At 38.5% G+C, this 17124-nt stretch overlaps 1 protein-coding gene across 1 annotated transcript in view; it reads left to right on the top strand.

Annotated features, from left to right (window-relative positions):
- Positions 1-17124, top strand: part of LOC122791533 (intelectin-1a-like) — a 175315-nt gene that overhangs the window by 17678 nt on the left and 140513 nt on the right. Inside the window, exons 4-5 of the mRNA XM_044059275.1 lie at positions 9728-9773; positions 12909-13156. Coding sequence (XP_043915210.1) covers positions 9728-9773; positions 12909-13156 — 294 coding nt within the window. The remainder of the gene's footprint in view (positions 1-9727; positions 9774-12908; positions 13157-17124) is intronic.

The raw sequence follows: 17124 nt of genomic DNA, 5'->3' as shown, positions 1-17124 counted from the left end.
TGTCATTTATTTACCATCCTATATTTGCATATCCCGCTACAGTGCTGCTGCAAAGTCCATTAATGCATTATTAATGAATAGATACCAGAACGGATGTAGTTCGTAATATTGTAAACTCAAAATATCGAAACCTTTTTCAATACAGGGGGTGTTAGCCAATACCAACTCTGGGATCACACAACAGTGGGGTAAGGACAAATTCCCATTTTCAGTACTCTGAGTTTTCAATATTTTGACTTTCAATATTTCTGAGTTTTCAATTTTATGAACTACTCCTGCCAAAATATATCAAGTTCTTATAGCTTTTCAAAATAGTCTTCACTGTGTCAAGGAATATACATCTCACATCAATTGTTTGTGCATATATACTAATTAATACATCTTAAAAAGAAACTTAATTTAGACGCAATATACAAGTACCATGCAAATCACTCAGTTAAGAACACTTCATAGAAATTAAATTCAGTATATTTTGTCAAAATTATTTCCATAGGCTAATTTCTTTTTGATCATTGAAAAGAAAAGATCCTTGCTATCTACAACAGAGAAAACATCAAGTAGACACAAGATGAGAGCTTTCATCTAGATTACATGGGCTTCCTCAGATTTACAGAATCCTTCTGAGCAGTGCATTTTCTAGGGTCTTTGTATATTGTTCTTTCAAATGGTAATGAAAAAGTAAGATATATCACAGTCTGTTGATTGATGGTTTCTAATGGAGGGTAAATGTAGTTTGTAACTGGTGTGCTAAAAACATCTTCGTCTGCTTGTGAATTGTGACTGGACCATAGAGGGGAGTGTTCCTTAGCCAGGGCACTCTAAGTTTGCACTACTTTCACTAGTATTTGAAAAGGTTGCTCAGATATTCTATTACTCCTTGTCATAAATCAAACCACAAAATGTAAAAAAAAAAAAAAAAAAAGTATATTGCAGTTTTTTAGCCAAACATTGGTGTAATAATATTTCTGAAATTACAGGAATTTCACATAAGAAATGTTTGCGCTCAGTTTTTAATCTTAGTGTCAACATACATTTCAGAGCTGGAGTATAGTCTGTGGATATTTGTTTCATTTTCATTTTTTGGTGGTAATCAAAAATGCTTTTACCTTCTTGTTTCATCATATCAGCAGCTTAATTTGAAATTTTAGCAAGATATATTAATAAATTAATGTGTTATTTATTTATTTACTATTTGTTCAGTGGGTAAGTAGCCTGGTCTGTTAACCCTTTTCAGCTATGAGCCATGATCACATAGTAGAAAATACATTATGGTCTTCCTAAGCAACAACATTATACATCGAAATAACAAACAGCAGAATTCAGAATGTGTTGATAAGATTTAAAGCATATAGGGTAAGATTAAAAGATGTAGTCAGAATGTATTGAAAGAAAAACAAAAAATAAAAAATGCAAGCCAAGATATACATAAAATTCAATGCAATCTAATGTAATCTAATCTAATGCAATATAATGAATAAACATAAATTCTTATATACATATGAAATATTATGCCACATTAAAAAGCTGAGAAATGTTTCTTAAATGTATTTTATTATCTATGATATTGGGTGGTAAGTTACCTAATCATTGTTGTGGTAGCATTTCCACATAGATTCAGTAAAGAGATGCTCTTTAAGTGCATTTCTGAAGCTTTTAATGGTTTCTAGGTTTTTGATATCAATAGGCAGGTGGTCTCAGGTAATAGGTCACAATCTAGAGAAGGCTGTCTTCCCTACAGCAATTTTAAATTGAGAGCGTACCAAAGAAAAATCATTGTACTGTGTTTAAGTTCGGAAGAGCTGTCTTGCAAAGGTAGTTTCACTCTTAAACGGGGGCACTGACTGTGCTTTAGAATCTTGTAAATTAGAGTAATTACAGGAAAAGTGTCCCTCTGAGGCATTGAAAGCCAAATGGATATTTTTAGCGAATTGCAACTGTGCGTCTGATGGTCTATTAACAGAATGAATCTGCAGATTTTATTCAAAGCAGTCTGTATTCTAAGAATGTTGTGGGCTGAATGCATAACAAGAAAAGGAAGGACATATTTTAGTCTGGTTATTAACATATTTTTAGCAATGGTTGTGCAAGTAGTGGGTGAAAGGGGGTGACTGATCTTGTAACAGTTTTAGTTGAACAAGGACTTTATTAGTTATACAGTTTACATGTGTGGTATAGGAGAGGGTATGGTCCAGTATTAGACCTAGGTATCCTTGTTCACTGATATTCAGTACCTTGGGGTTGGAGTACTTGCTGAGTACTTTTTTCAATGGCTTGGGTACAGTCATCTTGAGGAAGTACCGTATATAGTGACACAGCGTCAGTTGTAATGAAGATCACATGTCCGTCAATGTTAATGTCCCTGATTTTCCTAAGGAAGTCAAAGATATCTAGGATGAAGGATAGAGTTGTTTGTGTTAGGTTTTTGAATTTGTGCTCCAAGTAAATAGAAATCAGTTGCTGCTGTCAGCCCCTGTGACTAATGGTCAGTTTGGGGTATCCCTGAAGTTTTTGTTGATCTTGGGGGATGCCAAAAAATTGGAGCATCTTAGGAAAGGTAACTGTCAGAAATTAAAAGAGTTTTTTTCCTAGCAATTTCTCCTCATGTAAGGCTTTCAATATGGTATCACATTTTTTATACTGCTCCTTACATAATCCATGTCTTTGTGATTGTAGACCATAATATTTTAAGCATTGTTTCTATGTGACTATGTAGGCCTCAGTGTCTGTAATAAAAATTCCTCCCCATTATCTACTTTCACAATTCTTCTGTTATTACCATTACTCAGGCTTCTTAATGAAATCATTTTTAGCTTTTGTGAATTTATAAAAACTTTTTTTGCAAGGCTTTTTCATGATTTTTTTGATACTGCCTTCACAGTTCTCCCCAAAAGCCCAGATGAAGGAGACCATTGGTGGACAGAAGTTACTTGTTTTTTTTTCCCATGGTTCTGTTACTGTTTGTAAAGTATTACAGACTGAAATCACATCCCTAGCTAAGGATAATCATAAGGCATTCTTTAACTACATCTAAAGCCTAAAAGGAAATGCCCAGCTATATGCCAAACTGGTTGTAGATGGGATCACATATACTATAGTGGAAGATATTGAAAACTTGCTAGCTGACAGATTCACTGAAACATTACGCCCCCCCCCCCCGACACCAGCCATCTGCCTAGTATATCTAGAGAACATTTCATCTCTGTGCTTGCCAAGACCAAAAACACGGCCTCAGTGGGACCAGATAACATCCCAGGTTGTTTACTAAACGATCTAAAACAAGATCTAGCAGACCCACTTGGTGTTTTCTTTAATCATAACTTGAGAACTGGCTATGTTCCTGTAGAATGGATAACAGCAACAGTAATACCCCTGCATAAAGGGGGACATCAAGTGACCCTGTGAACTACAGACCCATAAGTCTAACCAGCCTCATCTGCAGGGCCATGAAAAGAATTATTATGGAACTTATCAACAAGGACATAGGTGACCTCTAAGCACTGGACCCATCACAGTATGGCCTTGTTAAAGGTAGATTGTGCTTATCAAACCTGGTAGACGTCTTTGAGAATGTCACCAAACCATGGATGAAGCTAAAACAGTGAACATAACCTATCTCGACCTTGCCAAGGCTTTCGACATAATCCCGTACTCTGGCATCATTGATTAACTCTCCCAGCTGGATATTTGGGGTCTGAATGGAGAGATGATAAGTCAGCAAGCAAAGGTGGGTAGTATTGCTGAAACTTAATTCATCTTCAGTTCTTGGTGAGTACCTTCATGAGGTGGATCCTGTTTTTCACAAAATCTCAGCAAGATGACATTGATATATAGACTGTATTTATATAGCATATATCAGGGTCAGAAATAGGTCAAAAATTAAAAAAGATAGCTGGGTGCACAAGACCCAGGATAAAAAAGTGCCCAATCCTGGTAGGTGCACTGGTGGAAAAAATGACAGTGTAGAATCCTCAAAATGCGGAAGCATTCCTACAATGGGTCCAGGCCAAACCCATGGGGAGGATGACCACCCTGTTGTAGAAGGAAGTAAAGCAGTCCATAAAAATCATAAAAATTGACAGGCCAAAAAAGAGCCATAAAGACAATAGAGTGGACTATTGAGGATAAGAAAGAAATTATGTATTGTTACTATTATGCAAAAAAGCCCAAACTTTCCAGACACAAGATATACAAAAAGTTAAGAGAGAAATTAGAGGAAAGAAAAATGCTTCCACAAGAAAAACTGTCAGAAGCCTCAAATAAAAATTTGTGTTCATTAATACAACAGATTTGTGAAAAAACAGTATATAGACCAAGAAACTTTGATCTGTTTGGAAAAAGAAGCATCTGAAAAAGTGCAAAAATATAAACAACAAAACCTACAGATTTTTGAAAAGTATAAAAAAGAAATATGGGCATGGGGAAGAAAGAGAGATTTGATATGATGCAATATTTATGCAAAGGTGAAAGCCAAATTAATCAGTATAAAGAAGGAAGCCCCAAATATATTTGAAGGGAAATATAGATAAAGGCATCCAGATATGGAACATTTCACAATAAAAAATAATATCATAAAGAGGGGATGTAGAAAAGAAGATTAGTAAAGTAGAAGTTAAAAAAATAGAAGTTTTAGTTATGGCGTGCCTGCAAAGTGAAAGATTTGTTGTAGAAGGTCTAACACAGGTTACATTACAGTGTGATGAATGAGCCCCCAAAGTAAGGAGAAATGGGAAGATCTGGAGATATCTGAAGAAGAAATATGGACATGGGAAAGAAAAAGAGATTTAATATGGTATAATATCTATGCAAAGGAGAAAGCAAAACTAATCAGTACAAAAAGAGCAACACCAAAGATATTTGAAGAGAAATACAGGCAAAGGAAACTGGATATGGAAAACTTTACAATACAAAAAATAAAAATACAAAGAGGAAAAGTAGAAAAGGAGATCAGTAATGGAGAAGTTAAAGAAATAGAAACTGAGGCTATGGAGTACTTGTGAAGTAAAGGATTCAGTGTAGAAAGTCTAATTCAGAAAGCACCACAACAGGATAGAGTAATGGGCATCCAAATTAAGGGGAAACTAGTGGAATGGGAAGCAATTGGTCAGGTTCCATATGAAGATATTTTTTAGCCTTCCAAAGGAAACCAGTATAAACGTTCAATTGAAGCTGGACAGCAAGAGAAGAAACAGGAAACTGTGGAAACTCTCACGCAGTCAGTGTCGAGGAGTGATAGGCCAGTGAGTTCCCATATGACAGTGCAATAGATGGCACGGGATGAAATTGAAGAGAATATGCCACGGGAAGATGCTATAGAACTTTCTATAGAATGCCCGCAGGAAATGGAAAACAAAAAAATGTGCCATCAGTTTAGAAGAAAATTAGCTAAGAGAAGAGTTGCTTTATTTAATAGAGATAAATAGACATATTAAGATCAGTAAAAGAAACAGACTGCAGAAGGTCAATAAAACCCAAAAAGTCAGAAGTTTGACAAAACAAATGAACACTGTAATTAGGACTGTCCATACAGATCCATGCAATATAACAGAAGTAAACAGGATACATTACTGTACAACTAAATTAATAACTGATAAAGTTCTACCACAAGATCACAGGGTAGTGAGGGAAAGGATGGGGAGAAATCGAATAACATCATGGAAGTATTGAATAGAGAAAAGTATAAACCAATTAAGATAAGAAGTCTCATTGTTGGAAGATTATGGAAGAGGGAACAGATCAACAAAATATGTGGAAAGATAGATGTGATGAAAGCAATGTGCAGTATTAGAACAGAACTATAAAAAGGGGAAGAATCTAAGTATGTCATGGATTGACTACAAAAAAAATTGATAGTATCCCACATTCATGGATAAAAGAGTGCTTACAAATGTATAAGATGCACCCTACACTGATCGACTACATTACAGTGACCATAAAACAGTGGCAGGCCACTTTGCAATTAAGCAAAGATAAATGATAAATTATTATTCCAGGGATAAAAATTCAAAGGGGGATATTCCAGGGTGTCTGTTTGTCACCGCTGCTATTCTGTCTTGCCCTTAACCCATTAAGCTGTCTACTTAACATCTTAGGCCATGGCTATGATATGGCTCCTAATAAACAACAAAGTGCAACGACTTATCATCTTCTCTTTGTCAATGATTTAAAACTGTATAGCTCATCAGATGAGGAACTGAAAACACAACTGCAAGTTGTCAAAACTTTTTCAGATGTTATAACAATGTCATTTGGTCTTGATAAATGTGCAAAAGCAACCTTTAAAGCAGGAAAACTGCAGCAGCAAGAAAACATTAGTCTGGGACAATAATGTGATATAAAAGAACTTGAGCAAGAGGGAGTGCATAAATATTTGGTAATTGATGAAGGATCAACAATAAAACATGAACAAATGCAAATAAAACTTAGTAAGGAATACTTTAGAAGACTTAAATTAATCCTGAAAACAGCGTTGACATCTAGGAACAAAATTCAAGTTCTAAACCTATTTGCTATTCCCGTCCTAACTTACAGTTTTGGAGTGATTGACTTGCCCTAAACATGTTGGACAGACTAGACAAAAAACCAGGAAGGATGCTTCATGCTCACCAGATGACTTATAAATATCAGTGCATATCAAGATGATATATTCCCTCTTCCGAAGGAGAGATGGGCCTCTTTGAAATATATTACATGGATAGATCTGTGATCGTGGGACTGCACACATATCTGCTGAACTCACAAGACCCAAACATAGTGAAAGTTTTGAAACATGAGGAGAATAAATTTAAGATAACTAATCTAGCAGAAGGATATCTGCATCAAGTAGGAATGGAAATTAATCCAGAAGTAGATAAAAATCAGGCAGCAACTGAATGTGCCAAAAAACAAAAGAAAGAATATAAGGTGAAGGACGAGATGAGCAGGTAAGAAAGGTGAAGAATGCATAAATATTGTATGTATGGAGAACTTCTGGAAGAACCTCATGGTGATCAGGATCGAACTCAGGAATGGTTAAGGAGAGGCAAATTTAAACCAAGAGATGAAAGGTTAATACTGGTGGCCCAAGGCAGTGGGCTACGTACACATTGGTTTACAAAGTCCATTGAACATGTGGGAGAAACAGACAAATTTAGGTTTTGTAAAACAGAATTGGAAACAGTTGCACACCTTGTTGCTGGTTGTGACATACTAATGGCAAAAGGACTGCATACTGAAAGGCATCATAATGTGGCAAGACTGTTGCACTGAGGATTGCGCAAACCTTATGGTACTTAAGTGACTGAAAAACACTGGAAACATGAGCCACAAAGCATCATAGAAAATGATGACGTCTACATCACATGGGATCACCCATTACCAACAGTTCAAAAGATAGATGCTAGAAGACTGGATATAGTGGTCCATAAAAAGAAGACAAAAGTAGCATTGATCATTCAAATCGCCACACTCAGTGACTACAGTGTAGAGAGAGACACAAAGTCATAAAATATCAGGATTTGCAGACAAATGAGAGCAATGTGAAAGAAAGATTCTCAGACAGTTCCAATAGTAGTAGGAGCAACGGGCCTTATAAAAAGAATCTACAATTGTATTTAGATATGTTACCAATACATGTAACCCCATACAAATTGCAGAAGGAGTCATTACTGGGCACATTGCAGGTGCTGCAAAGATCACTTCTGGCTGACATCAAAGACTGAAACAATACTAATTTCATGAACTTTAATCATACACTCTGACTTAGGAATGAGGTCCATTCCCATCATGGTATTAGAAATTAAAAAACTGGAGATTAACCCATATGTTACTAGATGGGTAGCCAATTGGCTCACAGACAGAACATACTCTGTCAAAACTGGTGACTCCACCTCCATCAGATGACCCGTCACCAGTTGAGTACCACAGAGGTCTGTGTTGGGCCCCTAACTGTTTGGTTTCTATTTTTCAGACGTCCATGACAAAGTAGATAGCATCTGGCTCATCAAGTTTGCTGATGTTTGCAAACTGGGAGTAATCAGTTTGTCCCCCATGATGTCAACATATTACAAGAAGGGCTAACACAAATGAATGACTGGTGCCAAGGACATGGTCTAAAAGTAAATGCAAAAAAATACATTATATTCCCTTTGGCAAAATGGAATTCTCTACAAATTACAATATTGACAGCACCCCCTTGAGTTCCAACCCAGTGGCATGAGACTTGGGAATACAGGTTGATAGCAATCTGAACTTTGACCACCAAATTTCCACAGTGGTAAGGAAAGCCTTCTATGTAGCACCTCTCATAAGCAATGGCATAGCATCCAGGTTAAGGGATGTTATATATCTCCACTGTACTTGACCCTCATCAGACCACTAATAGAGTATAATGCACCCATTTGCTTGTACCTCACCAGACACCTGCAGCAGCTGGAGAAACCTCAGAGGTTTATCACTAAGAAAACACAGGGACTCCAAACCATGACCCATGTGGACAGGCTGAAAGCCCTGTCACTTTACTCTGTATCTTATAGGCTGCTGAGAGTTGACTTATGTCTGGCATATAGGGCAATTTCTGACCCTGCCCTAATGGAAATACTGCACATCCACAAGTCAAATGGCAGAAGAGTCACATGCTCTAGGTATCTCAACCTAGCCTGTGACATTAACAGAACATGCTGGAGAGACAGATATGTCTCCTAGAGACTGCCGCTTCTCTGGAATACACTTCCTGTTCATGTAAAACAGAGCTCCTTACTGACCCTATTCAAACACAATCTAGATAATTGCATGGGAGACTGCAAGTTCATCCCTGGGGTGGCACCCATGTCCCTCATGGACAGGGGGAGCTGGTGTTGATCACAGACCTGCTTTGTTTATAAATTTGCTTGGTGAAATACCCAAAAAAGAACAAATAGTATACTTGGGATTAACATGGCTAGGCTTGTAAAGGCTCTAGGAACACTAGCCTAGTAACCTCCTATGAACTGATGGGCTTTATTCTTGTCTGCAAAATGTACTTTTAGGTTTAGTTTCCTGCAAAACAGCTTTAAAACAATAATGGGCACCATTAGGATGCTTCTGCATTGAGGTATAAATGTTAGTCCTTTGCTGAGTATGCCCTTCTTAGTTGTTGTTAGTGGTGTGCTTGACAGGTTCCATATTTTGACCTTGTTTTATTGGGAAGTGGGCCTTGTGTCCCTTGTTGTAAACTTTTGCTTCTTGTTCTTTGTTCCTCATTTTGGTGTTTGGATGTTTCTGTTACGGTTGTTTTCCAGTTGAGTGTTGCTGCTTTAGGCATTGTCCCTTCTTTGTGCCTCAGTAGTGGTGGTGGTGGTGATACTTTGGGGAATGGAGTCCTTCTGAGCTTACTGTGTTGCTTGTTCATTTGTGGTGTGGTGAATACAGAGTAGACTTGATTTTGGGCATTTCCATGTGGGATTTCTTGCCTGGCAGGGTGTTTTCTTACCCTGTGAAAACCCTGCTTATTTAGAAGTGTGATGCCAAATGGTCTGCCAGTGGTCCAGACTTCATCCTCTGTATCTTCCTTTTATGTGTAGTTATCCATTTCATTGGTCTCTTTCTTCAGGTAATTAATCTTGTTTATGTGCTTAGCATGTCCTGTTCCTTCCCTGCTGGTCCTTCCACCTTCAGTTGGATTTGAGGTAGATACCTTATGTAATTCATAGCCAATGGCCTCTCTCTATCTCTGTCTCTAGTTTTTTTTCCACTTCCTGTTTTTAACCATCAGCTCATGTTTATTGACAGTTTGTATGATTATTTCCAGATCTATGGCAGTTTTATCCAATGTCCCTATTTTACTCTCTATGGATGAGAATTGCTCCTGATGGGTAATTATTGCTTCTATTGTTTTCTAGTAGGATCTCAATTCATTTTAGACTTTTTATCTCCAGGGTGCTGGCCCATTTTTCTTCAAGTCTTTGGTCTGTATTATTCCAGTCAGAGTTTTGGAGATCTTCAGGCTTCTAGCCTAGTCACACTTCCCATGTAAATTAAGATTATTTTTCCACACAAATTGCAATCTAATATCACCCTCCCTTAGAAACCATCAATCAGCAGGTCGTGATGTATCCTACTTTTACATTATCCCTTTCATAGAACCATATATTCATGTATGTATCCAGATTATATTTACTTTGAGTAAGACAATTACTTTCTCTTCAACATAAATAAAAATACTTCTCTTACAGTATTCAAACATAATCTGGATGAATGGATGGGCAACAGTAAATTCACACCTAGTTTGGCACCCTTGTCCCTCATAGATAGGGTCAACATGTGAATGTTCTTCTTGCCTCTGAGGGGCTAAAACGCTTGATGGGGCTAAAAACTTGATGGGGATGTAAGGCTAGGCTTCTAAACATCCTCACAGGTCAGTAGCTTAGAGAGCACATATGAACCTGTATAAAATGCTTAGAAAATGCACTGTTCAGAAAGATTCTGTAGATCAGAAAAAGCCCATGTAAGCTGGATGAATGCACTCATCTTGTACCCGCTTGGATGTTTTTACTGTTGGAATAAAGCTTTTTATGGATGAAGAAGAAATGAGCATGTGGAAATTATTTTGACAAAAGGTACTGAATTACTTTAACTTCTACAAACTGTTCTTAACGGAGTGATTTTCCTGGTACTTGTGTATTGCCTCTGAATTAAGATTCCTTTTGAGATGTGTTTGTTGTTCTCCAAATACACTTGGTTGGGATTCCTACTGCCACTTACCAGATGGATAGTGTATTCCATTGTGTTACACAGTAATTAATATCACATTTCAGATAAACCCTCGCTCCCTGATGCCTAAGTTACCATTCTTGAAATATTAGCATTAATATGCAAATATTTTATTATTCATGAGAGAACAAAGTTGAATAGCCCATGACAAGACTATATTACCCACCTTTTTTCTGTATTCCACAAATATACTCAGTTTGAAATGTGAACATATTAAGAAATACATAAAAATGCTTAATGAGACTTTATCAAAACCATCTTCATAGATTTATAGTTCAGAGAAAAGCACTAAGCTATTAGTCTATATACCATTATAAGCCCAGCTAATAAACCGTATTCAAAAGTTCCTTCCAGCTTCATAGAGTGAAAGCAAGATAGACTGTGGATGAATTTGATGTTGACTATCAAATTATATAAGATTATCTTAAAAGTGGTAATGGTGTTATGCTTGAGAGACTGGAAGTGTGTAGTATATGCCTCTGTCATGCCAACTTCTCTTTTTTATCTGCTGATGAGGGTTGGATCTTTTGATGCAAATCACCATGGAGATGTGTATAAGAAATGAAATATAGAGAGAAGGTGTCCAGTCTGTCCAGATAACTTAGAGTCTTTAAGCAATTGGTCCTGTTAGTCAGGAAAAGAAATGCTTAGACAAACATATGCCAAAATGAGCATTATATTCAATAATGGGCCCAATGAGATATGAGTAAAGGGGAATATAAGAATTCTTCAGATCATGAGCAGATAAGTTTGGAAATTAGATGAGCAAGAAAGAAGGTTTTCTAATCTACCACTGAAACATAGTGGTAAAAAATAATAGACAAGCCTGCCTTGGTCACTTATGACAGTGTCTAATAGGAAGGCAGAAACAGGAAAAAGTTGTGCTTAAGCATCTGAATAAGATCTTCAGATAGTTGTTGCCTATTTTTTTCAGGGTAACCTTATTTAGCATCCTTGATAACCATATGTGTATTAGAAGACTCATGACCAAAGGCAATAATCTTAGATGGATTGTTTCTGTAGTGAACATTATCAGTAAAAAAAAAAAAAAAAAAAAAAACAGCTTGCGCAAAAGTCACTTGAATGCTCTGAAGCTGAAACTAATAGCTAGTGTTACAATTTCCTTCAAAATAAACTCACAGGTATGATCACAGAGGACAATAAGAGTTTTTAAGTCTTATCTAGACCATTATTCAAATTCTGAAGATATGAAAGTAAGCATTTTTTTAAGTTACAAACTATGAACAAACTATTGTTTGCCAAGTGCCCATTTTGTTGTTACATATGGTCCTTCTAGCTATTAATTTCAATGTTCAATAAAAAAGTAAATAAAATTTTGAAGGCCTGACCAGATTTTATTATATTACGAGAGAGGAACAACAGTACAGGAAGAAAAGTGCCTGCATTTGGGTGTCTGTGCTAATACTAGCAGAATTGTACCACAGTCACTGGTGATATATAGTTTATATGAACCAATAGAAACAAAATGTTTTTTATTTACCTGTCTGTTCAATACTGGATAGTTCCAATTGGCTGTAGGCAGTCACATGGTGTTTGTATAGCCAGACAGTTGGCCCAGGGAGTAAACAGAAACAGGTACCAGAGAGGCAATATATGTCAGGCCAAGCAAAGTCCTGTTTTAAAATAACCTCATTAAAAAATAGCAAGGTAAAGGCATAAAGTGTAGTTGCTATAGACCCAATGCCAATAAGCAACAACTAACTAAATGTAACAGAGAGGTGGGTGTTTAGTTAAATAAGGCAGTTGAACAGGGATAGGAGATTGATTCTGTGTACAATTTTCTTTGCTTTTTCCAGACAGACATGCCACATGAAAATCTATACAGAGTGCAAGCATACACTGAGCTCCTTTTGAGGCATGTATGTCTACTTTTTTTGGAGCTGCAAAGTTGTAGAGTATGCTTCTCACAGGGCCATGGGGAACCCAGTCTTCATGATGAATATGCTCATCTAGGATGTAAGACAATTACATTTTTGGACAAGTGTACTCCTGTGGGATGCATTAACTGCTATGTGGCTTGCATTTGCATTCCTGTATTGCTGACATGATGCAAAATATGGGTACAACTGCCTAGTTCTCACTTTTTTGTCAAAAGTTGTGAATGAAAAATAAACTGTGCCTATTAGTTTCCTCAAACTCATCTTCATGTGTTTTATTTACAGATGGTATCTACACCCTTGTCTCAAAATATGGGACTGCGTACCAGGCCTACTGTGATATGACCAGCAATGGAGGAGGGTGGACATTAGTAGCAAGTATCCATGAGAACAACATGTATGGAAAATGCACCTATGGTGACCGCTGGTCAAGCACACAAGGCAGCAATCCTAATCTACCAGAAGGAGATGGAAACTGGAGAAATTATAATATTTTTGGAACTACAGAAGGGGCAACTAGTGATGACTACAAGGTAGAATGACAGTTACTTCCATATAAATAGGAGCATTTTTTCTCACTTATGTCTTCATTTCTTCTCCCGTATCCTAAATGCTTAATTCCATGCACTTGTCACCTCAAATTATTTATGGTATGAGCCCAGTTATTCTCATTTGGGGTAATATATAATTATTGACCATGAAATGGATATGGCCAATCTCTAAGCAAATGGGATTGGTTAATTCGACCACAAAAAGGAAACTGGCTAGTCTTAAAATGGCCTGCAAGGGCAGCTGGCCTAGTACTTATCGATGAACCTTTTGGATTAAGCACTTGGGCTTCAGACCAGTTGTTTTACATTAGGAAGGTGTGTGGCCTGCACTGTGGTGGCAGGACAGGTAGCTTACATCCTTCTAAGTTGGGAACTGCTGATTGAGGGCTCAGTGTCTGTTATTCTAAAAGTGTATTAATTCTGGTTTAAGCACTTGGGCTTCAGGCCAGTTATTTTACATTAAGAGGGTTCGTGGTCTGCACTCTTGTGGGAGGAGAGGCTGGACTCTGCCCTTCTGAGCTGGGAATTTCTGGTTAAAGGCCTATAGTGCCTGCATATTTGAACTGCTTCTTACTGAAATTGGTACACCTTGTTTGCTGTAGCATAGACTAGATCCAGGCCTGCTGAATCTAGCTTTGTTTGTATAACTTGAGCACTAATCCAGGCATTCTTTAAAGTATTCAATTGTATTTATTACTGCTTGGTAGTAACTTGATTAAAGTGTAGCTATCATTCTAAGTCTTTTGGATTAAGCACTTGGGCTTCAGACCAGTTGTTTCACATTAGGAAGGTTTGTGGCCTGCACTGTGGTGGCAGGACAGGTAGCTTACATCCTTCTAAGTTGGGAACTGCTGATTGAGGGCTCAGTGTCTGTTATTCTAAAAGTGTATTAATTCTGGTTTAAGCACTTGGGCTTCAGGCCAGTTATTTTACATTAAGAGGGTTCGTGGTCTGCACTCTTGTGGGAGGAGAGGCTGGACTCTGCCCTTCTGAGCTGGGAATTTCTGGTTAAAGGCCTGCATATTTGAACTGCTTCTTACTGAAATTTGTACACCTTGTTTGCTGTAGCATAGACTAGATCCAGGCCTGCTGAATCTAGCTTTGTTTGTATAACTTGAGCACTAATCCAGGCATTCTTTAAAGTATTCAATTGTATTTATTACTGCTTGGTAGTAACTTGATTAAAGTGTAGCTATCATTCTAAGTTTTTTGGATTAAGCACTTGGGCTTCAGACCAGTTGTTTTACATTAGGAAGGTTTGTGGCCTGCACTGTGGTGGCAGGACAGGTAGCTTACATCCTTCTAAGTTGGGAACTGCTGATTGAGGGCTCAGTGTCTGTTATTCTAAAAGTGTATTAGTTCTGGTTTAAGCACTTGGGCTTCAGGCCAGTTATTTTACATTAAGAAGGTTCGTGGTCTGCACTCTTGTGGGAGGAGAGGCTGGACTCTGCCCTTCTGAGCTGGGAATTTCTGGTTAAAGGCTTATAGTGCCTGCATATTTGAACTGTTTCTTACTGAAATTGGTACACCTTGTTTGCTGTAGCATAGACTAGATCCAGGCCTGCTGAATCTAGCTTTGTTTGTATGCTTGTTGTTTGTTTGCTTGTTATTTCACTGAAACGCTAATTCCACCTAAAACGCAGCTTTTCAGTGCTTCTGTGGATCCCTAGTGATATCTGCATTGCTTACTGTACTTATTTCCTTGTTTCACTTGAATGAAAGTTACTGTTTGTCATTTTTGCATTTAAGTTACCTGTAGCACATTGCATTTAAGTTACCTGGCACTTGCTCACTAAAGCAATTATATAAGTCAGCACTAAAAAATTAAAAGCACTACACCCTCACAAACTCCCCTTGAGTACCTTGTTCCCCATTGGCCCTTTTTTTTCAATTATAAAGGAATTCCCAATACTATTCTAGCATGTCCAAACGTTAGTTGTCAATCTCCACTCCGGTCCAGCTGGTGAATCTGGGAATCTTGAGGCAATGTTACAACTGCCTCATGTACACAGACAACCCTCTCCTCCTCCCAACAAATTCCAACACATGTGAGAGATGCAACCATATAGCCAAACTGGAGGCTAAGCTCTCTCAACTCAGTACTGGCGTAACCAGTCAGGAGGAAAAGGAAACCACACTCACTACAATTCCAGTCTCACATAAACCTACCACGACAGCAAACCAAACACATAAACACACAAAAACATACTCGGAGGCTCTAAATAAAAATCTGCCTAAGCAGCAGAGACCTCCAAAGCAGACACCCAAGCAACCACTACCCCAAAACAAAACACATGCAAGACATAGCTCACAAAGCCAGTGTGCCGAACAGTCACAGCCCTTAAGGCTAAACAACACACCTGATACACTTTTAATAGGTGACTCTATCGTCAGGCACACTGACGTCCAGCTCACCAGGCTGAACAAGGAGAAGGTCACGGTGAGCTGCCTGTCGGGCGCTAGGATCCACCACATAACACAAGCACTCAGGTCACTCCAAGGCAAGTACAAATATGACTCGGTCATTGTCCATGCTGGTGTGAATGACCTGAGACGTACCTCCCTGGACTACATGAAAAGAGACATAGAGGAGCTCTCTGAGCATGTAGCCCAGGCCGGTATGACCCTGACCTTGAGTAGCATCTTACCCTCACCAAGAATGATGTCACAATATGAAGACAAGATGATCAATTTCAACAATTGGCTTAAGTATTGGTGTCATTGAAAGGGGATCCAATGCCTGTCAGCCTGGGATGACATGCTCGACAAGCCACGATGCTTCGCTAGGGATGGCTTGCACCTATCACCCCTGGGCTTTCGGATATTGGCAAAGGCTCTTCCTACCCCCATAGTGCCTTTTTGAGGCAAGGCTCAAAAGACAAACCCACCTCCATAGGTATCACAAGGGATAAGAAACTAAGAGTAGTGCTACTCAATGCCAGAAGTCTAAACCTCAAGATGCATGCACTCGAAACTCTCCTTAGCATGGAGAACATCGATATCTGTGCAGTAACAGAAACCTGGTTCAAGGCTCCCGAGAGCACCCCAGCACTACCAGGTTATACCTCATACCATGCTTTTCTGCCCCAAAACTTGGACCGAACCACAAAAGGAGGGGGAGTATCAATATTCATCAAAGATTCCCACACCTCCAGGTTGGTGGCACAGCATGAAGCATCAGAGACTATCCATGTGCAACTAACAGTGGGTAAAACTGCCTTCCAGTTTATAGCCTGCTACAGACCACCCTCCCAAACCCAGGAACTCCACTCGGCCTTCCTGAGAACACTGGAAAATATGAAGGTCTCTCCAAACACCATTATATTGGGCAACTTCAACTACCCAAACATAGACTGGGAGCATTACTCTAGCTCCAACACCCTAGCCCAAAGGTTCCTAGAATTTATAAACTCAAATGCTATGGGACAACTTGTTACCACTCCCACAAGAGGGGAAAACATACTTGACCTGATCATCACCAACATGGGGACTCTATGCTCCAGACCAGAAGTGTATCCCTCACTGGTAAGATCAGACCATAAACTAATCTCACTGGATATTCACATCCTGACCCCACCCCCTGCCCAGAACACCATAGTGAAAAACTTCTCTAAAGCAAATTTCACACTCCTCAAAACCGAGGTGGAATCCTTCAAAGCCCCCGGGCCTGTGGAAAATATGGCCCAGACCGCAGAATCCTTTATAAACGCATTCTATGAACACCTTCAGGAATGCATGGATCATGCAATCCCAAATAAAACCAAGACCCAATCCTCCAAAGGCAGACATCCTGTCTGGTGGACCCCAGCCATAAACAAACTATACAATAGAAGGAGGAAGCTACTACATGATAGAGCAAAATCCCAAAAAGGGAAGGCATCTCTGATCAGTATTAGCAAAAAATTACGGGCACTCATAAAATTGTCTAAGGCCAGCTTTGAGAGAAAAAT

The sequence above is a fragment of the Protopterus annectens genome, chromosome 17.part0 (assembly GCF_019279795.1).
Source record: "Protopterus annectens isolate FY-2018-M chromosome 17.part0, PAN1.0, whole genome shotgun sequence".
Classification (NCBI taxonomy): domain Eukaryota; kingdom Metazoa; phylum Chordata; order Ceratodontiformes; family Protopteridae; genus Protopterus; species Protopterus annectens.
Note: the sequence above shows the minus strand (reverse complement) of the source record. Positions and strands in the feature narration are given on the sequence as shown.